Source organism: Coffea eugenioides, chromosome 3 (assembly GCF_003713205.1).
Source record: "Coffea eugenioides isolate CCC68of chromosome 3, Ceug_1.0, whole genome shotgun sequence".
Taxonomy (NCBI): domain Eukaryota; kingdom Viridiplantae; phylum Streptophyta; class Magnoliopsida; order Gentianales; family Rubiaceae; genus Coffea; species Coffea eugenioides.
The window spans coordinates 41,081,243-41,105,750 of NC_040037.1; the positions used below are offsets into that span (position 1 = coordinate 41,081,243).

Below are 24,508 nucleotides of genomic sequence, written 5' to 3' on the forward strand. Positions count from 1 at the left end.
GAGCATATCTAGCAACCACTTGCAATTTTTCATTAACATTTCCACCACAAATTAGGCAGTAGATTTTTAAGACTTAATGGGGTTAAAATGTCACTATTCTAAAATCCGAGTGCACCAAAAAAAAAGAAAAATCCAACACAGATTTGGTCCCCTTAAGAAATGAGAGGCAATCAGTGGCCAATGAGATGAAGCTATGGCTTCAAACAAGCCACACGATTCATCCAATCATACCTCTCACCTCTCATCTCTTGTCCACCTCATTTCATTGGATAATTCTAACATTAGGTATATATATCATATATTTAAATGTTGTTGTCAGTAATAAAGCTCGTTAACTAAGAGCCAGCAATTCTTGCTTCGATTTTTGGTAGAAATCCGAATAATTTCAAAGAACCCATTTCAAGAATTGTGTTTGTAGGTTAAAACTTTAATGGGTTGTTCTGGTTTAGCTTAGTTTCAATCAAAGTTGGAGCTTTTTGACAATTTTATGCATCAATGCAGAAAACTTTGAGTGGTTAATTGATACATATTTACTGTTTTTCTTCTTTAAAGTAGAAAATGAGCGGTTGGTGAGTATATATTGGTGGGATTGATTCAGGGAAATCCATCAACTGTTCTAGCAATGTTGCCTGTTTGCTCAGCCACCACTGGCTGTTCTACTCATTCACAGGTAATAATTTTCACCTTCAAATGTGATCAATCGCTGACTTTTCTATTATTTTTTATTTTTTTTTCACAGTGATCAGCCTGATGAAGTCTTTTTCTAGTCATCAATATCTACGCTTTGCTGCAAAATGGGAACTTTTTTGCTTCATCACCTTCTTCTTCTTGTGTTTTTTTTTCCTTTATTTTGGTTGCCTTATTCTCGTAAGTGTCATTAATACAGAAGACTTCTTTCTAGTATTAGAAATGGTACTGCTCAATGCAAAGGTTTGCTCTAGTCTGTGAAGTAATGTCATGACTTATTATTTTAAGTCTCTGAATTATGTTACTGCTGTTCAAACTTCAGACAAATTTAAATGACAATGCAAAATAGTATATTCTTATAATTGTATATCGGAAAAAGTCAAGTGAATTAATTGAAAGAAGGCAAAGAAAAATGTATTCTTTTTAATGCAATGGTGCATGCAAATGGCATGACAAGATTACCAGACCGAGAGGGTTGCTTACAGAGATGAAAAAGATGAGATGGAATTGACATTAGACTTCTTGCAGAAGGCCATTTTAACTAGCTTGACAATTGGTTTGATGAGGATGTATCTAGTGATTATGGTTGACAAAAAATAGAAGACAGAATCTGTGGGTTAAGATTACTCATTTGTCCCTTCTGTAGGATCATTGTCGTTGTTCTTTTAACAAATCGATTTCAATGAGGGATATGCAGTCATATCCTTAGTATTCAAATGGTTACTCTACTTTTGAGGACATAATTCTGTCTCTATTGTCTATTCCTGTCCTTACTGGGCAAGTAAGTGGCAAGATGTGCATTTGCATTGTTAATGACAAAGATAGCTCTCATGGTTTCGATTCCTTTGATGAATCACCATTTCAAGATGAATATTTGATGAGTTTTAGTTGATTCCTAGAAATTGTAATTGCTCTCTAACCATAAAAAATCACATATAGAGGACAATTGTTCTAACAGTAGTTTCTCATATGGCTGCAAGACTTTCAAGTGTTGGCACCTTCCTTGCTTCTTAAATCCAACTCCTCCACTGCTTAAAAGAAAATGTTTTGAAAATTAAAAATTAACATTGTATGATAAATATCCTCGAGATAATTAAATTGTTAAGTTTCAAAATTAATTTGGTCTTGGACATTTTCCTTTTCTTTAATATGTTCTAACATGTATATTAGACCTGATTTACTTTCAGGTACTATAAGTAAACAATCTATAGATGTGTACTGTAGAGCATGTACACTTATGATCCTTTTGTTGACATATTCATTTTTTCAACATGAATTGGCCATTCTTGCAGATCTGCATTCATGGGGGATTAAGATCCACCACCTATTGGATAACATCTGAGATTAGATGCAATGTCGTGGACAGGGCGGTCCCTGACTTATTCAACAAAACTCATCCACAGGGAGTTTGGTTGGGGAAACAACCTGCTAAACTTTCCTATTCTAACTTTATGGATCAAAGTGAACGTTCTGGCTCTGTGCATACTATTACTAGGTGTTCCTTTCATAAGGAGCTCAATGATCACCAATTTGAGTTACTATCTAATGGCAGTTGCACAACAGGTGGAATGAATGAATCATTTGCCACCAGGGCAGGCAGTATTCAGTTTGTTGAGAATTCTGATATGTATGCTCAACAGGAGGAACTAATGGTTTTCACGAATCAGATTGATGAAACTAATATTTCACCTCAGCCAGCTAATCCAGACTCAATTTTGAGCATGGATGGCATTCAAGATGATCCTTCATTACCACCTGTTACACATAATGCGGATATGGATTCCCTGTCGAGTATTAAAACAAGTGTCGTGGATGTTGTTGCTGAAACTAACAAGTCTATAAGTGATATAGTCAATGAAGGGCAAAATTTTCTGAACAGCTCAATTGATACAGTTATTTCTTCAATACAGTCTGCTTTTAGAGAAGCTAATGAAGCACTTAATAATGCCACTGGAGAGCTGAAGTCATCTACTGATAGAATTGGAGAATTAGCTGGCAGTAAATTATCCTCCTTTTCTAGTGACTTAAAGGAAGCCTCAGGCAGACTTGGGATTACTGCTCTTGATGGGCTGAGGCAATCAATAATTGTGGTTGAGGAATCTCTGGCAAAGGGTTTTACATCTGCTGCATATGGCTATGGTACAGTGAAGGAGTTGCTTCCCACAGAAATCCAGAATGCACTCAGTGCATCTGAGAACAAGTTATCAGAATTCTTGAGGCCAGTTGGTTCAGCATTTCAACAAGTATGTTTAAATTCCTCCTATTCAATAGCACCCATAATACGTCTAGTGGTTTACTAAGCATTTGATGCTTAGAGTGTTCTTCCTAATTCCGTAATTCAAAAATTAGAAATGAGATTTTCATAGAATGTTAGTTTGTTCAATTCCTCCTCTTGAATAGCACATGTAAATTGTCATATAGTTTGCCAAACATTTTATGCTTATAGTTCTCCTCCTAATTCACTAATTTTAAGAATAGCAACTATATTTTCGTAAAATGTTAATGTGATGAATACTTATGGTACAGAGTTCCAGCTCCACTTAGGGCTGTCCAGACATTTAAATTTGGAAAAAAAAAGTTTAATTTGCAGACATCATTTTGTCCCTTGAATCAATTGAATAAGTGCTAAACTTTACAATATATGAGGAACAGGGTTACAGCACGTTGCAAGGATTGGAAGAGAAACTTGGCTTGGACCCCAATGATCCAATCATCCCATTTCTTCTCTTTATTGGAGCATCGGCCACTTTATGGTATAATCATCCTCTTTCCCATGATTTTATTTCCTTCTGTTGTATAGGGGGAAATGGGATTTTTCCCTCATTGAATTTATGGAAAATTATATTGCTTATCAGATCTTTGCAGGGTTTATTACTGGGTATACAATTACAGTGGATACACTGGAGATTTATCTCCCAGATCGACTTTGAAGCTCTTGACAGGGAATGAAGATGGTGTACTGATTGATATTCGGCCTGAGGCAAGTCACTTTAAAATTTTCTAGCCCTTTATTAAGTGGTCGGGATTTCCATTAAAATTAATATTATTTCCGAATAGAGGTATTCCATATAATCTTCTAAAACATCTAAACTTCCATTGAAAGTGGGCTTGTCTCATTTCCCATATTAGATTTTCTGTATCTTGCATTACATTTCCTTATACGATATATTCAGTCAAGTTTTCCATTTGAATGATGGAGTTCTTCTTTTACTATATTGAAGGACCTCAGGGAAAGAGATGGTATTCCTGATCTTCGACGAGCAGCCCGATATCGATATGCCAGTATAGTGCTACCAGAGGTTGGAGGATAGACTTACCAATTTCTTGTCATTCTTTAGGGAGGGAAGAACAACAATTAAAAAATTATACTGAATGAAGGATATTCTATTAAAGTTTGACTTGTTTATTATGCTGTGTTCACAGTGTTTTTATTTTTTTGCTTGAATTTCAGGTTGACGTCTCTCTGAAAAAGTTACTTAAGGCGGGGAGAAATCTTGATGATTTGTTGATTGCTGCTGTTATTGGGAACTTAAAGAATGTTCAAGTATGTGAGTTTCACCTATAACCTCATTAATTTGCTAATATGTGTAGCCTTGAATTTTTTTTAACATTTTAAACACGACATTGTTCCATTTTTGGTAATAGGTGACCAATTTTTTAATGGAACTGTAGAACATTGACTTGGTAAAATTGCCCCTTAGTTTTTGATGGAATTCTATAGAACTATGACTTTGGATTATTGCCCCTAAGTTTTTCAAAAAATGTATGACATTGTCTTTAGCAGCAGGATATTTGAAGTACATGAAATACCTTATGTTTTATCTGCGAAACTTGATATTACCGTATGACATGAACTATAGGACAGATCGAAGGTTGTTGTTTTGGATGCTAAAGGTGTTCGCTCCAAAGGAATAGCAAGAGCATTGAGGAAGCTTGGGGTTAAGGTATGTATCTTGAGGAGTATTATAAACTTCCTCAATACAGATTCCTAGTCTATTTATTAATGGCCAGTAGCTCAAATAAAACCTGAAAGACATAGTTCTCATCATACATGCTTCTCCTTTGGAGATGAGCTTTCCAGTTCTCCAAAAGTTATCTTCATCTTCCGAATTTGAACACTAGCATATGGAAAGGTGATCCAAATTTTAGCTGGAACCTGAGAGGCTTTACATGTATCTCAGGAAAGTTTTTAAAGTTTTGACAATCTTGAGGCTTGCACTGAACTATTTTTTTTTTCATTTATGTTTTGAAAGGATAACAATCAAATTATCCTTTAGTAGATAAAAAATGGTCTGGGAAATACCTTAGATCTTTAGTTGAATGCTACACTAGTCAAATTAGTTAAATGACACTGACTTGTTGCCGTATATTTGGGCTTGGATGACATCTGTTTTGGTGTTAACTGTATACTTATTGTTAATACTGCAGAATTCATATGTGGTCCAAGGTGGGTTTCAGTCTTGGGTTAGAGAAGGTCTTCGAATTAAAGATTTAAGACCAGCGACAGCTCTAACCATACTCAATGAGGTACATAGCTACACTCCTGCAAGTTTTATGAGCTTTCTTTATATTAATTGTCTGCTAGGTATTATCTGTCTTTGGTTTTTCAAATATGAATAACTTTTTATGTAAGATTAGGTCTTTCATACGCTTTCTTTATAATTATAAGGGCTCAGACGGTGGCTGTGTAATGATTTAAAACATTCTACCTGCTGTTTTGTGGTTCTGAAATTAATTTCTTCCAAAGGTAAATATGTTGCAATAATTCAAGCAAACCTGAAAAGGGTAAATGAGATTCACTAGCAGCATTAGTTTCGTATTGAGACTATGTATTTAGACACATGAGATAGATTTCTTTCTCTCCTGCAGACCTTTTCTTTCTTCTACCTGCACTTTCCTGCACTTTAAGTCTTAGTTTGTAAACAATTGAAATTTGGTGTGTCATCAGGATGCCGAGGCAATAATACAAGACTTCAATCCAACACCACTTCAACTTCTTGGGTATGGAATGGTAAGTTCTTTTACTCGTGTACTTTTTCATTGATTTCAGCTCATTAGAAATCCATCTTTCCTTGATGTTTTCGATTCTTTGAGGGTGGCAAGAGGATGGGAGCCAAGATTGGGACCCATGACCATCAAGGATCATGGTAGAGCCATCAACGATTGGGCCATCCCTCCATCTATTGCATGTTAAATCTCTTCTCACAACTTTTTCTCAATTAGTCAGTTTCTTTATTCAATATCAATGGATATCAAAGCTCTACATACCTTTCAAACTTTTTGTTAAATGTCCACTTTGATATCTATGTGATCAAATCCATCAAATCATTTTCTTCTTACATTTGTAGTCAACAATCGTCTCTAGTCGATTCACTTGACCCTGGATTAAAGCATTTTTCTGCTGTGGCCTTTTTAGTTTTCAAAATGAGATGTTTGAATGTACTTTTTTTCCCCTTTATGGCTAATATCTGATTTGGTTTTGTTTCTTTCTAAGCAAACTCTGGGCTTCTTTCCGCATGTACCAACTTAATGGAAAGTTGCATTTATCTTCTTCACAATATCACATGAGAATTCCATTATTCCTTTGTCCTATTTGCTTTTTAGCATTCCATGTTTAATCCAAATACTATGTGGACAGGGTTTCGCTGCAGTATCCTATGCAGCCATAGGTGAGCTTTTTTTTAATCTCTCTTTCTTCCTGCTATTTGGTATGTTGTAATCTTTGAAAAGATCAAATGGTTTATGAAGCTTCTGGAATTTTTGCACATTATATTGTAAATTAAAAGTTCTGTAGATTAAAATAACTACAAATGTGGAAGACACGGAAAAGATAGTTCAGAGATTTCAAAGTGTAGATTAACTGACTTAGAATAGCAAAAAGAAAAAGGAAATAAGATCGAAGTGACTTGTTGGAGTGTAACAGTAAAGTACACTAATTAATTTGATTTTTACCTGGTCATGGTGAAGAATAATATGAGCAAACTAAGCTCATAATTATTGGATTTTTCACTTGGGTGGTTTTAGTTGGATGAAGCCATAGGAGGCTCTTATCGTTTGGCACATTCAAACATAAAATCTGCGCTCTTTTGGAGATGTAAAGATCACTCTTTGGAATCATCTTTGCTCTTTTACCCTTGATATATGTTTAGAGCTCTTAACAATCACTTGTTACTTTCACATACTATAGGCTGTATATGGTGCTTGATGATACTGAAAAATTGCAGGCACATCAAATACAAAGCTATACTTGAATTAACATTCTATGATCTTAAATCCATCAGACATTATGTTACTACACTCTAATGATTGTTTTTCTCTTAAAACTGAGTACATGAATTTTTTGTGCAGAGTGGGAGAAGACACTTCAGATTGTCGGTATTATTGGTCTTGGTCAGGTAAACTACGCCTTGTCTTCAATTTACTCTTAGTACCATGAAAGTAAATTCTAGCTACATATCAAAGATAGCTTTGAAATTTCAATATGCTCCAGAAATACAGTAGGGAATCTAATTGTGGGAACGCGCTAGCAATAGTGACAAGAATGTTGTTAAAACCTTTTGGTTCGCACATAAACTTGACAATCTATAAATCTTGGTTAAATTTGTTATTTGTGCTTAACTGAGATTTTATCAGGCGGCCTCGAGTTCAGCCTTAGAATAGCTTAACCATTCAACATACTAAACACACATGTTAATCATGTTCTATACTCAGGGGCATGACAGATTAAGGAATTTTAAAATTAGGTTCGAGCTTGGTTTGTTTGTGTAACAAACATATCTCTGGACAAGGGTAAGGAGAGATTTTGAATAGCTAGGCTCATGTTTCGGCTTTAGAAGACATCAATTATTTATTTATGTTTTCTATTGAGCAAGTTGCGAAATATTAAATTTAGCTCAGGTTTGTCCCCCAATAGCCTTCTTGAAACAGTCCATTGCCAGGGGGAGGGTTGGGTGCTAAGGTGGGAGGGATCATGAGTAGGAGGTCCTGGGTTTTACACAAAAAAAAGGTCCATGGCCTTTGCAAATGTGATGCTTCAACTTGTTTTTGAGATGTTATTCTCAGCAGAGATCATTGACAGTAAAGATTTCGTCTCTTTGGCATATCTCTGCCTATACAAGCTGGTCACCATGGTGGAATGTGGTCTGAACGGATAGGAATTAGCAGGTCTTATACTTGAGTATCCTTGTGACTGGTGTATAAAGGTCCAATGGTTTTGCAAGTTGATTACCTTTGTTAAAGTGCATTTTCACCTTCTTTATATTTCACCTAACCATAATCATCACTGACCTACAAAATTAGTTGTTGTAATTTTTAGTTTTTAAACTTTGTTCATCTAGAAGCTTCTAATCCTTCTCATATCTTCGACTTGCCTTTAACAAGAATATCCCATGCAATATCTTTTGTTTGTGTTGGAATCATTCACCAGCTTAATTATGAAAAGAACTTGATTAAATGAAATAACAAACAAATTCATCTTAAACTAGTTAAAACAGCATTCAACTTTAGTTTTCCTTTTAAAAATACAAATTTCTACCATCATTAAGTTTTTCCAGATAATCACCAAAAGTTTTATAATATGATTACATGATATCAACTATCTGAAGATTGAGACACCGGTAAGTCATCTAATATTTGACATATTGCATGACCATATTAGTAGTGATGCATGATTTAAATCACCATAGTCAGACTGTGATACTTACTGTTTATTCCGTTTCAGAAAAAAAAAAAAAGCGCATAACCTTTCAAACTCCAACAAAATCATATATGCAGATGTTGATGGATTTTGGAAGAAATTGGGATATTCTATCCACTCATAAAGTCGTCGAATGTACATAGGCTGGATGTTTAACCGACATTTTAAATTCCACTTTAATTCATTCATTTCCTTCTGACATGAAAATGCATCTATAGTGAAACAAATCCTGCAAAGGATAAAATCACAAGTGAGTGTCATCATCCTCTACCAGAACTTGCTTTTCAAATTAGAAAAACTGTCTCGCTCTTGTCCATTAGCATACATGCAGCATGGTTAACTGTATTGCTCCTTTGTGGTTTGTTTTTTCTTCAATTGGTACCTTGGTCTTGTGCATCAAATCGCAATTTTCTCTTGCACTGTCAGAGTATAATCTGTACACTCATGAATTGGTATTTTTAAACTGTTGACCAGAGTATATACAAGAGGATTGCTTCCTATGAAAACACAGAGGATTTTAAGCAGGATGTGAGGTAAAATCTTCCTCGATCATTGATCTGGTCATTGCTATCTTTGTCAAGTGGATTGCAAAATGTTACAGAAATGGGTTTCTGTTTTTTCTCTCTCTTTACTGCTCATTTAGTTTTATGGAAACTAAAGCAAAGATAACTAATCAAAGTCTGGACAGTAAAGGGATGTGACTTGTTTATCTAGTACTATCATTGAGGAACTGATCCTTTAGTGATTACCTGTCAAAGACTAGAAAAAAGAAATGTCCTCTTCTTCATGTATTATTGGATCATTCTTCTCCGCAAATTCTTAGGTCGAAATACTTGGTAGCTTGAAATCCAGACAATGATCAAATATCACTGATATTCTATTTTTATTTCCTTTTGCTTTTACATCCCCCCTCTGAAAGCCAACACAAAAACCTTAGTCAGTGTGCCCTTTCAGCTAGTTGATGGTCACTTTACTCAGCATACCTTCATATTATATAGCTGAGAAATACAGAAAATGCTCTATAAAATGTCATGTCTAACTTTTCAAGCTGAGAAAGTCAGTCCCTACAAAAGTGAAATTAGTTTTCGTGCATTTCATGCATATGAGCGAAATTTTGGTTTGAGCAATGTCATGTTTAACTTATTGTTTTCTTGTAATTGAATTTCAACTCAAAAGTGGTACAACTTAAAGCATAGAATAAAGGGGTCAACTCTGTTAAGTATTAGAAAATGTCTGGAAACATCTTAGTAGAACCTGTGTGGATAATTTGTTTCATGGGCATTTGACGTTTAGAAGTAAAAATTGTGTGGAAAACTCTAAAAGCTTTCTTGCTGAACTGGTTGCATTTGGCCCCATTATCATCATTAATCTCTGAAATTGATGCTGCATCAGCTTGCCCAATATACATATGCATTACATGCAATTCCAATGCACACTGGAAAAGTAAAAGTCCAAGGGAGTTTGACCTTATTTTAGAGGTTGGTAATTGAGCTCTTAATTATTATATTTTGGCCTAAGCAACAAAGGAGTCTGTGAATATGGTTAGCTAATATGCTGCACTCCTTAAAAATAATATTAATGTCATTTTCTTCAGTTTTGATGTCCTTTTGTCCAATCCAATCAAGTGTTTACTGAGTCGAGCACTTGAGCAATTTTATCTCACTTTGAACCTAATCTCTTACTTCTTGGCCAGCGCTCCAATATTCTGCCACATCTTTAGAATAAGATAGTCTCTCCTTCATCTGGAGGATTAGATGCAAAATGTAACAGAATGATACATTCAATAACTGTTGTTTTATGTCTGCTTCCAAGGCTATTGCTCGCTCCAGCTAGATTAGGAGGTCAAGCAATTTCATGGGCCACTGGCAAGTTAGAAACAAACCGCAACGGACTGCCAACATCACCGTCATCTTCAGATGTTCAGAGCAGAGTGTTGCAAGCTGCTGCAAAGCACGAATCTCAACCATCTGACAGTGAAGATACTGAAAATCCATCTCCAGAAGTGACAGGTCCTAAAGAGAATATGGATCTTTCTGAAGCATAGAAGTAAAGATTCTAATGCATTCCATACATTGTGGTCGTCTGTGTTGAGTTTAATCGGCCTGTTTAGTGCTGTTGCTTATCAAATAAGATGCCTATCAAATACTACGGTGATGTCTCATTTTACTGGACGGACTCGGTCTACTACTGAGATACTAATGCAGATCACAGTTTTGGCTTTTCTGTCTGTTGCACTAACCTGTTTGTGGATCGCATTCTCTACGCTCATGAAAGAATTCAGCTCTTTAGTATGAATTCTACAGATGCTCTTTGGATTGGAGGATTCAATTGGTTTGGCACAATATAGACATACCTTGTTTATTTTTTCCTTGCTAAAAGGCCGCGATTGTCGCAACCAGAAGGTCGCTGCCAGAAAGTCACAATCTGATGGCAGCTTCTCGTCGCGACTGCTAGAGGGGAGCCCCGGGGGGGTGTCTGGGGTGGTAGGGAGAGGGGAGGGAGGAGGAGGAAGCAGGAAGAAGAAGGTGTGAGGTGGTGGTGCGTGGAAGAAGATAGATATGGTGAGTTTTTTATTCGCTAGTTATATTTTAAATTTATATGAATTAGGTGTTTTCGGGAATATATTACCGTAGTATTGCATATGAAAATATTTATTTTTGAAAAAATGGTCAAATCAAGCAGAACCAATAATTCAAAAATATCACCTTTTATAATTCCTATTTTACCTTCCAAATAAAGAGCAAAATGGTACCATTATCTCTCTAATCTAAACACACACATACATCACATACACGCAACATCCTTATTTTTCTAACCTAATAAAACTTCCAATAAGGTAATAACGGCCAACAACTTCCCCTCCAAATAAAAAAAAAAGAAAGAAAAACATAGTTCTCGCATTCATATTAAAATAAAAAAAAAATCTCCTATAACTGCCAAAATTTTCCTAATTTTTCTTTTCAAAAATTGTTCTTTTAGATTTGCACATACATAGGGTGTGCCCTTTTCACTAGTTCTCATTGTTATTTACAGCTGGTCTTATATACTACAAAGTGATAAGCGAAAAAAAAAAAAGACGTACAGTTGTCATCTAGGTTAATTGAGCTAATCCCACACAATATAGTGGGAGAATTGGAAAAAAAAAAGGGGGGGGGGGGATTCTGCAAATACTATCTACAGATTTCAGCTTATTTCAGAGTAATAACGTTGAGTAAAAGAATTGCAGCCTGGCAATTGCATGCTGATAACTTGATTCTTGTCAACCAAGAAAGGATTGTGATTTGTGACTGTCCTTGGCATATGTCTTGCTGATTATATCAAGAACCTAATACTTCCTCATTCTCTTTGGACTTTTACCATCACTTCCCATTCCAAGTATTCACACTAGTTTCAGGGATATGGTGACTTCTTATTCTTTCTCAGCAATTACCACAAAAACATCATTTACTGACCATTTTCGCTTCTCATGTTTGGCTGGGGGATTGATTACAGCTCTCTCTGTGTTAGCCACGCGATACCCAATGACTATCTCTCTTCTTTGACGTGCTCGAAGTAGTACTTCATAGAAACTCAGCTCCTCCCCTTCCCGGAGGTACAATTTCGCACCTCTTATTTGCATCTCATTTCCCTGTCAAAGAGACGGTGTATCCTGATATCTTGGAGATATTTGTAAAGAGAAACAAATCCGTAGAATTTATAGGAAAAACAATGCAGTTCCCTCTTTTTTTTTTTGGTAAAAAACAAAAAAACCTCCCGTGATAAACCTAATATACAGAAAAACCTCCCGCAGTTTCAAAACGTACGAGACCTCATGCTTTGAACTAAATTGTAAAGGTGACGAAATCCGTTAAACTTAACGGAAATAGACGAAATGACAAAAATGACCTGATATAATTAAGCAAAAGACAGCTCAATAAAATCATTTGTTATATTCTCTAAAGAAAGAAAATTGAGGGTTAAGGAATGGAACATGTGTATTTGTTAAAAATTAGACATAAATTTTTTTTTTAAAGTTCTAATAAATCATTTTCATTAAGTTTAACGGATTCTGTCATCTTTACAATTTAGTTCAAAACATGAGGTGTTGAGTTGTACGTTTTGAAACTACACAGAGCTTTTCTATATATTAAATTTACAACAGAGGGTTTTTTTTTATTTTTTACCCTTTTTTTTTAATGTTTACCACCAAAGAAGACTTTAAAGGCACTGTTTGGTTTATTCAGACTAATTAGTCATAGAGTTGGATGTTTTTTCTCAAGTGATATCGCTAAGGAATAATCTGATAATAAGCTAGTAGAGGACCCTTCAGGCAATTCTACAGCGCAGGTAATCATCTGGCAACAGAGCTATTAACTTAATCAAAATTCAATATAAGGCAACATTCCACTGGCTCATTATTTTTAAAATATCACTGTCACATCATAATAGATAGATTTTTCATACATAACTTACAGCTACATAAAATTTAGCATGCAAGTCTTTGTTTTTGTTACTTGGTTCTTTTAGGGCGCATAAAAGGGCAAATAGCAAATTGATGTGTTATCTTTGCACGCTTCTGTTGGGAATACTCTGCAACTCACTACATTAAAAAGTTGTTGAAGGGAAACATCGCTTCTTAACTACCTAACCAAACTGTGATTGTTTAGTTTAAAATGCACTTAATCTAGTGGCTGAAAGTAGTACCTCTTCCGCAAAAAGCTCCTCCAGTACATCATTTATTTGCCGATCCTCTGCAACCATTGCTAGTGCCATGCTGACAAGCTCGTTTGATAAGACATAGTCACTGATTTTTGACATAGATAAGAGGTTTTTAGTCCTGGGGTCCAGGATTTCACTAATTATAACCGACTTATCTGAAGCCTGCTGCATTTCCCCAATCCAGGAACCTTGTGAGAAGCTACTTCTGTGAACTTGTGAAACCATAGCTTCCCTGTATGGAAGGCGTTTCGCCTGCAAAGTCAAAAGAAAGATTAGGTCTTCCTGATTTTCTGAATCTAAAAGGCTCAAATGCTTTAAACATCGTGCAGCTACAGAAGCACCTGAGCAGTAAATCATAATAGCATTTGGATCTGGGTCCTAATGTTGTGATCTATTACAAAGGACTATCATATCTTCCATCCTCTAAACTCTTTCATTAAGTAAAGGGAAGGTTTCAGGGCATATGGTTCTTCTCAAGACTTAATCAAGCTGGTCAAAAGCTGCTGCAAAAGATGTTTTCTTGAAAGCCATGCATGCATATGATATTCAGAGCTGAAACCCGGATTCAGAATACTGATGCACATTGAGGGGATAATATTTATAAACTTCATAGCTGACCGAATAAAAGCAATTAAAAAGTACAAAACAACTTAAATGCAAATTAATATAAAATCTTGATGACTGTGCTAGTATACATCTTACAGAAGGTAGCATGCAAGATGTGCATATTGCAATTCTAACCATAACTTTCACAAACATAACGAAGTTGCTACATTTTCTCACAAAAATTACTGTAAGAAGATATCCATCGAGAGCACATTAGGACACCATAGAAGTGATTATAAGCATATCTTCCACCCAAAAGAAAAAGGAAGAGTAAATTAGTCTTGCTCAAGTACAACCTACTATGCAATTTTGGTAACAAAAGCAATAGAAGTGAGCAGCAAGAACTGTATACGAAGCAGCATCACATAGAATAAGAAGATGCAATTAGTGTTGAAAAGTCTAAACTACTCCATAAACCTGAAAAAGAAAATAACGGTGTTTATTCACCATAAAAGAAAGGAAAAAGAGCCAATATCTGGAGAAGCTCGCATAATTTAAGTTGGCTATTTCCTATCATGGTGCTGTTATGATATTTACCATTCAGTAGCAAATTAAAATAAGAAATTCGAATGCAATAGATTCTTTAGAACCTTGACGTACTGTTTTAACCAGAAATATAGATTGACTATGATTGATGGTATAAATGCAGAAGAAGCAAATGGAGAGGTAGATGAGTCAAATATGGGTTTAAGTGTTTCCAAAAATACTAGACTTAATCTATTCAGAAGTAGCAAATGGAGAGGAAGATGAGTAAAATATGGGCTTAAGTCTTTCCATGAATACTAGACCAGAGATTAAGTTGATAAATGACAATGTCTGAGCAAAGTACCTGAATATCACGGATAAGAAGCAATGTGGCAAGAGATCTGGAATCAGCCTGGATTGCTGAATCTTCAACTGATTCATCAGCTAAAATTAAGATCTGCATATAAATAGGAGGAGCTTTGGTACAGAGAAGGAGATTAGACAATTCAAAGACTAGTAGTTGTCCAGATAATCACTACTTGAACCAAGATGTTGGTAATTGGTCTAAAGGTACCACTTTTTAATGTTGATTGGACTTTGGCAGACCAGTTTACTGGCGACAATTTTCTGTTAAAGTCATAAAAGAGATGCTTATAACACAATTACAAAAACAGAATAATTACAGAATCAAAAGATTCTAATGGCAGGCTTTCAAGGTGACGTCGAACAACAGCATTTCCTTCACGGTTAACCAGCGTTATATTGACCAATCTGCTGCTATCAAGGCCACCATCTATGAGCTTTTTCTCCCTTTCCTTTTCGGGAACTTCATTGAGCATCCACAACTCTGAATCAGGTGCTAAAAAGGCATCCAATACCTAGCACAATAGTGTAGACTTTAATATGGCATGTAAGTCATAAGATGTTAGATGTTATGTCTTAGGAAGCCAAGGTTGATATAATCAAAGAAGGATCCCAAATTGGAAGAACTTAAAGGTTGTGCTCCATGTTGAGTAATGGGATGCAGATGCATATCAGAATGTGTTCTGTGAATAGCTTGGCCGCATTGAATTGCATAAGACACTGGTATAAGTAGTGGAAACATATGGTAGCTTCTGACAAGGATACCATAATCATATCTTCCATATCTCGACGCCAACCACAAAAAAGTATGCGCTCTGCAGATTTTGGAACAATAAAATCCTTGGGTAGATATCCTCTCTGAACCTGCAGCATTCAGGTGAAAAGAGAAAAGAATTAGGGGCTATGATTGATAGAGCTTACCACAATCATATCATCAATGTCCCGCCTCCATCCACAAAGTAGTATCTTCTGTGGCTTTCTTGCTGGTCGGGTGATGGGCATGAATGGTGCTTCTTTGACCTGAATAACCAAATTAACTGTGTGTCTGTAAGTTTTGTTTATGGTATGCCCCACTTAGTTGGATTCCATCACAGGAATCACCATACTGTCAAGAGCAGAAGAGCATTTCTTTGCTGAGTGGCCTACCATTGGATGATATTCTTTCTTTGAAATGATTAAGCACTTTCTTTCCAATTCTCCAATCAGACAAGACGAAAACATTGGAAAGCCTTTCAGAGTGCTTAAAATTTAGTATGTGGTTTCACTGTTGTAAGCTCTTAACGAGCAAGCTTATTTTGAACACACCCTTAAATTTAGAAGCAATAACTCTATGATGGTAAAACTACAGCATTGCAACTGCCCAATGGGCAATTTACTCGATCTGCAGACAAGTAGCTTTTCCACTTGCAGAAGTACAACCACATACTCCTAACCCTTCCAAGATCCAAAAATGACATCACACTATTCCAATTGCCTATCTAGTCATTCTGATCATAAACGCAGTTAGACTGACCAGTTTACCAGAACCAGACATAGATGCTATTGATCAGCTTGATGAATCAACGTATGAAGAGTCAACAAACAGCTCAATACTTGAAGAGGTCAAAAGTTGGCATCTTTTATGGTTGAAGGAAGTGGAAAGCATATCTTTGTATGTGAACTAATAAAGGCGATATCAATCATGTCTATTCCATCTTTTGTTTTCTCATATCTGTTCATTCCCAATTTTCTATTTATTTTTTCCACATTGCTCCCGATTTTCCATTTATTTTTTCCGCATTGCATAATGTTATTTTAACATGAGGAAGCAAACACCTTGACTAGGCATGGGTAAATTCTGAATGGAATTGACATAAAAAATATGAGGACAATTTATATTATGAGCATGTTATAAAGAAAAGGGAAGCACCGTAGGCAGTGCTGCTGGAGCATATGTATCATCGTCTTCTGCAATCACAAGAACTTCATCTCCTTCTTGCAAAACATAGGAGTCGTCAGGATTCAAAATTATTTTTCCACCATACGATGCTGCCTTGACACCACAAGGAATAGCATCAGGGAAGCAAATCAAGACTTCCTCAAAGGGCATTCCATCCAACTGAGGCCATCTTTTGATGTAGAACTCACAATTCTCAAAGCCAAGAATGTCTTCCCATATCTGCCAAACCAAGTCCATACAGACATGTAGTTTAAGTTGATAAGAAACCAATTGCAGACCATTCAGTTTCTTGCCTGCATGAATACTTCAAAAGCAGAAAGCAAGTAAATTTGACCTGCGCAAGGCCTGGTTGCCGAGCACATTGAATCATTAGCCGCCCAATTACATCATGTGCGACAACTGTTTCAACTAGATCTCCACCTACAAGTTTAACAAGGACTTCATTATCAAGATCACTCAGTTCGACCACTATATGTCCCCTTAGTCCTTCTTTGACTCCTGTTAAGCTTAGAACTGTCCGCAAGGCACGAGCATCACTCTGTATAACAAAGAATAAAGAAAGAAGTTCTTCAATAGTAGTCCACTTCTTAAGTATCAAAGATGATGATTTCTTTCATGAAGCTACCTGGTCGGCATTTCCATCTTCGGCAAGAATGACAATTGCACGAGCCTTAGAGACAGATACCTGGCAAATTCCATGCAAGCTATATTAGAAAATCAGTTCAAAAATCAAGAAACCTTAATTTGATCAAACTATGATAGAAGAGCAGCTAATTATAGCCACCCATTTGTGAAAAAAAGTATAAAGTAGGCCAACTTACTTCATGGATCAAAAAACAATGATAAAAAAAATTTTGGATAGCTGTTTGTTTCATGTGATTAAGCCCAGGAATAGGATATACCTTTTTCAGGTCGGCTAAAATCAAAGGGCTTCCACTTCTGCATAGAACAGATGTTCCTCTAAAATCAAATTCCATTTTAGCAATGTCAAGCTCCATCTCTTCTTTGTCTCTTTCAGCCATAACCACAACCATTCCACCACCCAAACTCTCATTGGCTATAGCAAGTTGATTCAATAGAGATCCCTGAGCATAAAGAAGTATTTTCAGGAATTACAATGGTGGCTTATGCTTGCAATCACATGAACAGAAAATAAATTCTGCTGTACAAGTAGAGTTAAAGCTGAGCACGCAATTCTTATCTGCTCTTATTTATCGGCAGTCAATTTCAGCAATTCTACTCTCTTTTGCCTTAAATCCAAAGTCCCCGGAAGTACCCTCAAGGAATATGGAATAAACATAAGCACAAACATCAAAGAAAAAGGAATCTGAACATTTGCTAGCATTCGAGATGTCGATCCAAGAATTACTAGATAAAAAGCCATAGTAATGTACAAACTTATTCTATTGTAAATCAAGCATTTACACATTCTTTGTTTGAAAGCAAAGCAAGTTTGATAGCAGATGATGTAGAACTAGATAAACAGAATATAAATGAAAAATACATCTTCATCTCTCAAAAAAGAATTTATTATTGATACCAGGGCTAAAATTGGATGAGATTTTGGAGATTAAAAGGAGGATAAAAACAAGGTTATTATGTATCACTAGACTGATGGAAAAAATAAATAAATAAAGAAAATGCTTGCAGGTACTCCAAAAGCAACACTAGAAAATCTACTACTTCTAACTAAGGTTTGAAGGGCAAAGGCTTACCAACTTGTCACTCCACCCAAGGATAAGAGTGTGATTTTGCCCTACAACTTCACTTCTTCCTTTTCTCAGTGAGTCAAACTTCTCAGAAATTGCATCTGAAACGAGTCCCAGCATCATTGCAAATACGAGCATCCCACCAAAGCTAATGGACACTGACACTAACCTCGGACCAATGCCCTCGGAATTAGCATGATTGCCTGAGTCTGCAACATAGGTCCAAGATAACCATAGGGAATCTGCTAAGCTGTCATCTGTAACCCCAAAAAGTGCTAACCCGCCAAGACAAATAAGTAGTACTGTTGCAACTAACAAGGCGAGTGGCTTAGCATAGGGATGAACAGATAAAAAAGCATCAACCCTGTATGCCAGCTGCTTGTTTAAAGATACTTTCTCTGTGAGAATGTCAGACAATCTTCTCGAATTCGAGACATAGTCAACATACTTGAGAAAAAGAAATGGAATTGATAGCAATGCTAGTGAGGCGACTACAGCTATGTTTTTCAAGCTTTTGTTGGAAAGATGGTTTATGTCGTGTGTCGTTGAATCAATATCATCTATAGAATCAAGCAAACTGCAAACCAGTAACCGGTGATTGAGCTTGAAAATTTGATCCTGCAATTTGTGGAAAAGGAACAAAGAGGAGAAAAACAAAACAAAAGGTGATCAAAAGGAATATATGGTGTAGTAATATCATCTATGGAGTAGTTATTAACTTATTATTCACAAAAATATTAAAGAAAATCAATTTTCACAATCGACAAAAGATAAGTATCTATCATCACATGGGACTTAAACAATGTTGATTGCTTGATTAATTGAAGCCTAAACAGAACTACCATACATTCAAGTAACAACTTAGGCAAAATGTGGAATCCAGCGGTAAATGAAATCAAAGCTAAATTCTTTCGAAACAATTTAACCAAAATATTTAAGGTTTCACCAGAGTTGATACTTGACAATGCATCTCAAGCTAGCCAAAGCCATCATGTTATGGTTTTAATTGAATCCCATAGCAATTTCAAAACTATTTAGCTATTATTATTATCAGAATGTGAGAAACACTGCTAAGCTGTTAAATGGTTACATTGTATTAAACTTGTGCACTAAATTAAGCTGACCTTATGCTAGATTCAATCTTTAGATGAATTTAAAGTCTATTCTTACACTACATATTTCAAGATTTCTGCTGTTTACCATCTAAACTTGAACACTATTACATAAACTAATATTAATATTCTACATAAAGATCAAAATTTGTTAGTATTAAGGTGGTGAAAAACATACATTACCTGTAAACGAATAACCTCATTGTGTAACGCAAAATTTTTATGCACCAACGACGAAAATGCTGTTACTAATACCTGCAACCAAACACGCCGGTGCCACGTCAGCTCCGCATACTATTTTACACAGCAAACAGGAATACATGAAGGACTACATGTGTTAAGAAAGAAACATAAGGGATAAAATTAAACCTATTCAAAAACATAAGGGACTAAATTGAAATTTTGTTACAGATTTGTTATAACATGCCACGTAGAACTGGACAGGAGTTAAAGTCAAAACTCACTGCAGCGGTGAAAGCCGTTTGCCAACGAACAATCAACCGGCCACCGAATAAGCCAGTCAGCCTCTTACCCGCCGGCTCCGTCGTCGTTTTACTATCCTCCCTGAACTCAGAAACGGCGTCGTCGGACTTGCTCTTAATTCCTTGACCACCAATTCCACCGCCGTCGTTCTGACTCGTTGACTTCTGATTTCGCAACTGACGACTAAGGTAAGCAGAACCGCGTCGTACACCGGCATACTTGGCGTAGTAGTTAGCCGGCGGAGGAGGAGGAGGAGGAGGAGGAGGAGAAGAATTAGATATTGAAGGAGTCCACGGCGGCGGCGGAGGACTGGCCGGAAAGCTCTGAAACGACGGCGTTGCAGCCCGTTTTGGATAAGGAGAGGAGAATCTACGGATGGATGTTCTTGGGATATGGTGGGAAGAGTTTATGAAGGATTGGGAAGGGAAGAACCAGTCGCGGTTGCTAAACGACGTCGACGGGGAGTCCGATGAGGAGTCCATTCTGTCCAAGGACATGGTTGGAATAATGGGAAAAGTTTAGGGGCTTTAGGAGTATTAAAAATATTGTCAGCTCAGGGCCTCAGGCCTTTCAGTTGGTGGGGCTTTATTGCAAGTTCGGGTTTCAAATGATCCAATAATTAATTCATTGGCTTACGTCATTAAAAAATAAGAATACTAATAAAAAAAATGGATTAATTTTTGTGCACCGATAGTGTTGTAATTTTTCAACACTAATATATTTGGATATTTGCCATATATATATAAATTGAATTTCAAATTCATATTATATGATATGATCTAAATTTGTTATTATAAAAAAATTATACACTAAGTATAAAAAGTTACCCTAAAAAATATGATTTTTGTTTCAAAAAAGGAAAGAAAGGTTTGCAATAGTTTATTTGGTTACTATGTAATTAGACAATTAATTAATTCAACCACTAAGTGTTAATAAAATATTGTACTCACATGAAAAGGAAATAACAAATGTCTAATAATATTATCATATAAGGTTGAGGTTTCAAAATTTAGAAATTCTAAATTCACATTCTTTTTCAATCTTGATGAATATTTGGAGTTTTATTTACTATACATTACGTTATGAATTTTTTTGTTGGAAGAAACTTATGATTGTATTTATGAATCTATTATAATATTTTTAAACATTTTCTAACGAGTACTCGATAGCACATTCAAATTATATCTAACTTACCATATAAACATACACAATTATAATTCTTACATCCCTGCATTTAGTTTTTCTAACTTAACCACACTTTTCTACAAAACTCACACCTAGGCACCTCATTAGTCGATCATATTTTAATACATTATATCAAACAACTTTTTTCATTGTCAAATAAATCATTTTAAAATATTATTTAGGATCTATGGAGCCCCAAAAAAATAGAACGGTAAAAGGTGGCAAGAACAACTATTCATTATCTGGTTTTACTTGCTCGGAACGTAGTCAGTATTTCTCATAATATTGCCATATGGTAGAAGATTAGTGTGCAACCGTTTCGAGCATGGATAACTTTAAAGTTAATATGGTTTGTTTTTCACTTTTTAAGTCATAATAAGATTATCAATTGGATTGTAAGTTATTTGCCCAAATATATTTGCTTACATCACCATTACAATTTTCAATACACTTTTTTATCTTCCCAATTACCTTTTTATCTCACATACATCACATCACAAAAAGTGCTACAGTAAAAATATCTCAAATAACTTACAATCCAAACACACATAATATTTCTCAGTTTAGCTAGCTGGCATAAATTTAGAGTAAATTCTTAATTTGTTATGAAAAAAAAAAGTTTTTCTACAAGAGGTGTTGTTTTAGGGGTTGATTCTAGGAGTAGAATCTTCGCATTTATGAAATGCGAAATTCATGTTTCTGATTTGATAAATGTGAGATTCATGTTTCTGAAAAAAAAAAAGATAAAGATTTTTGGTAAAGAAGTGCAAAATGCGAGCGGTTACTCCTGCGGTTACTGATATGACATTTAAACACAGTTTCTTTTTCCACACTTTGAACTAATACTCTCCAAATCAATATCCTCTCTTTTAAACAAGATCATTTTATCCTCTTTTTTAGTGCAAACTCACCTCGTTTACCATACCATGAGCTCAAACACACATGCACACTTTTCCAACTACGAATCTTTCCTCATTTCATTTCCACTTAAGCTAGATCATTTTACCTATGAACAAAAGAGATTTTGCATGTAAAATAACAACAATCACAACTATTCCATTTATTAGCTTAAGGTGCAAGTTAGTGACACAAAATGGACAATTTATACCACTTGATCTTACAAATGGACTCAATACTGATATAGAAAATATTCAAAAAGAAGACAAATTTAGCTCTTATCGGTACCTCCCCTCAGCATTGCAAAATAACATAGACCTATGTTAACCTTGGTCTCTAACTTTTAATATTTACAAAACAATGGATAATACTAATATCTCTTCAAAAAATATTTCAGTTGTAAAGCAAATCAGATTCAAAGATCAAGTGCAATTGAAATGGACAAAGGTTGCTGAAAACTGTCGGACGTTTGGATCGGACGTCCGATAATCATTGCGTAACTTCGGACGCATGAAAAACTCCACCACCGGACGTCCGAAGGAAATAAGACATTCCCCCTAGATCACTGATCTCGATCGGACGCAAGCATCGAACGTCCGATAGGATCCTTCAAAGTCGACAAAACCATCAGACGCTGAATATGTCTCCACCGAACGTCCGATAGAAACAAGATGATTTCTCAAATCTCTTTGTTTGCTGTCGGACGCACAAAGAGCTTGCACCAGACATCCGATAGAATTGAAGAAAATTTTTCAAACTCACTGCCTGCTGTCGGACGCAAAAAACAGGAGTACCGGACGTCCGATACTCCAACGGCTAGTTGACTGTTCAGCTACTTTCTATCCGTTGGAAGCATTAATGATGCACTTTGTTGATCTCCTATAAATAGAGTGTGGTCAGAATCTTCAAACAACTTTTGCACACTAAAGATACAAAAAATCTAGAGTAATTTTAGTGAGAAAACACTCTCCAAGAAAGTTTTGTAGTCTTAGTGGTGTGAGGTTCATTGTAAGTTTTTCATTTGTGAGTGAATACTTCATGAATGTAGTTCTGTGAGAGTTGTCCTGAGGGATAGTAAAACTTCCTAACTTGACCGAGTGGAGTTCGGGGCAAGGAGGAGGTGAACCTACCTTTGTACATAATAGTGATTGTAATTCATCAACTTAAAAAAGCTTGTTTGAATTAATCGACAAGCTCAAGAGGAGTTGGGTAGTTAATTAGTTTGCAATTCTTTCCTTTTTATTTACTTATTGTTACATTTGTGATTTTTACATTGCTTATCTCTTCTACTTCTCTCAAGTGATTTTGTTCATTCATTAATTGATTCATTGTGTGATCACTTAGAAAAGAGGGTAAATTTCATATTGAGAAAAAAGTATCCATAACTAAATTAGGTTTTTAATCAACCTAATTTACCCCCTCTTAGGTTGTCTTCGATCCTTACAACCTATTATTTATACAATTCAATTTATAGCTTCTCATTTTTGGTTAGACAATCTGCGTCATCTATAATCCTGTTTCTATACATTCACGTCCATATTAGTCAAAAAAAACCCCTTAAGTTACTTCAATACTAGCCCCTATCTATGTAATTTATGCTGTTGCTATTTGGAAAAAAAAATTAACCCTTAAAATTTTTTTGAGAGCTTGCATTTAGCAAATGTGAGCTCAATAATAATAATAAAATTTTCACGTGAGCTTGCATTTGCTGAATCTGAGCTTATCTGAATCTCGTATTTACTGAATGCGAAGACTCCTGGTCAGAATCCCACGCCAAATTCACCCCATTTGCAGAATTTTTTTGAAATTCATCACAAATTTAGAAATTTCTCCATAAATTTGGCCCTTTGGAACTTGTTAGCATAAATTTGGCCCTTCTTTACTAGGTGGTCAAACAATGCAATTTTATCTAATTAAGCAGCACAATAACTATCCAACACTTAATGAACCTGCAATCTTATAGAAACCATAATTATTGGAGGCAATAAACCAAAATTTGTACTAAATTGATTTTCATAATTAATACATTTTTATCCAAAAATCGACAAAGAAAATTTTCATCTATGTTAACAAAATGGGTTTTTCAGACATCCGTTAACATATATAATATTCACCTAACATACCATGTATATGCACATATTAACAATTATTATCCTCCTTTACATTTATATATATATTTTTTCCTATTTAGTCTTACCTACCCTCTTTTGTATTTATTTACTTTATCTAGTTAATTTTACATTTCGAAAAAAGTATGGCATCTGAAATATAATTTAATGAGTGTCTTATGGACATCCATTAGACACATCGTCAAGAAAATGAATGGTAGATGACAAAAACTTTGAAAGGTAATCTCCAAGTTGGTTAAACCATAAATGTCCCTTCTTTTAAGTGGAAATACTTCTTAATTAGGTGGAAATGCTTTCCTTTTTCCCCCTTGGGATGTCCTCAAACTTTGAACTATAAAAAGGGATGGTCAATTCCAATACAGTATATGTGTGTTTTAGCATTCATAAGAATACCGTTAGAATTCATCATAAGAAAAAGAGAAAGAAGAGGGAGATGACTATGAAGAATTTACATGCCCTCGTAGTTTTTGGCTTTGTGTTAGGTCTTGTATCTCCATCTTTGGCTACAAAAGGAACAGCGGTATACTTTACAAGATACT

The 24,508-nt window shown here is 35.5% G+C and overlaps 2 protein-coding genes across 4 annotated transcripts; one reads left to right on the plus strand and one right to left on the minus strand.

The window, feature by feature from the left end:
* The first annotated feature begins 321 nt into the window (after nt 1-321).
* On the plus strand, nt 322-10,722 carry LOC113764605. The gene is made up of 13 exons (XM_027308556.1): nt 322-670; nt 1,980-2,930; nt 3,340-3,440; nt 3,553-3,667; nt 3,909-3,986; nt 4,139-4,231; nt 4,548-4,631; nt 5,116-5,214; nt 5,636-5,698; nt 6,326-6,356; nt 7,036-7,082; nt 8,858-8,916; nt 10,196-10,722. Exons 1-13 carry the CDS (start codon nt 623-625, stop codon nt 10,425-10,427), a joined length of 2,001 nt encoding a protein of 666 aa, XP_027164357.1. The 5' UTR covers nt 322-622; the 3' UTR covers nt 10,428-10,722.
* A 948-nt stretch (nt 10,723-11,670) lies between these two features.
* On the minus strand, nt 11,671-20,299 carry LOC113767124 (ion channel CASTOR-like). Of its 3 annotated transcripts, none has more exons than XM_027311302.1 (12): nt 19,740-20,299; nt 19,459-19,530; nt 18,170-18,781; nt 17,357-17,539; nt 17,080-17,139; nt 16,789-16,992; nt 16,425-16,673; nt 15,281-15,379; nt 14,836-15,030; nt 14,517-14,609; nt 13,067-13,333; nt 11,671-12,011 (listed from the first exon to the last, which is right to left on the minus strand). In XM_027311302.1, the coding sequence occupies exons 1-12, from the start codon at nt 20,253-20,255 to the stop codon at nt 11,793-11,795; spliced, it is 2,769 nt and encodes a 922-aa protein (XP_027167103.1). In that variant the 5' UTR covers nt 20,256-20,299; the 3' UTR covers nt 11,671-11,792. The 3 variants fall into 3 exon arrangements, 2 of the variants coding, with proteins under 2 accessions (XP_027167103.1, XP_027167104.1); XM_027311303.1 differs by lacking the exon at nt 15,281-15,379 and adding an exon at nt 15,437-15,535; XR_003467868.1 differs by lacking the exon at nt 11,671-12,011 and adding an exon at nt 13,855-13,932 and having other exon boundaries at nt 13,257-13,333.
* Between the last annotated feature and the right edge of the window lie 4,209 nt (nt 20,300-24,508).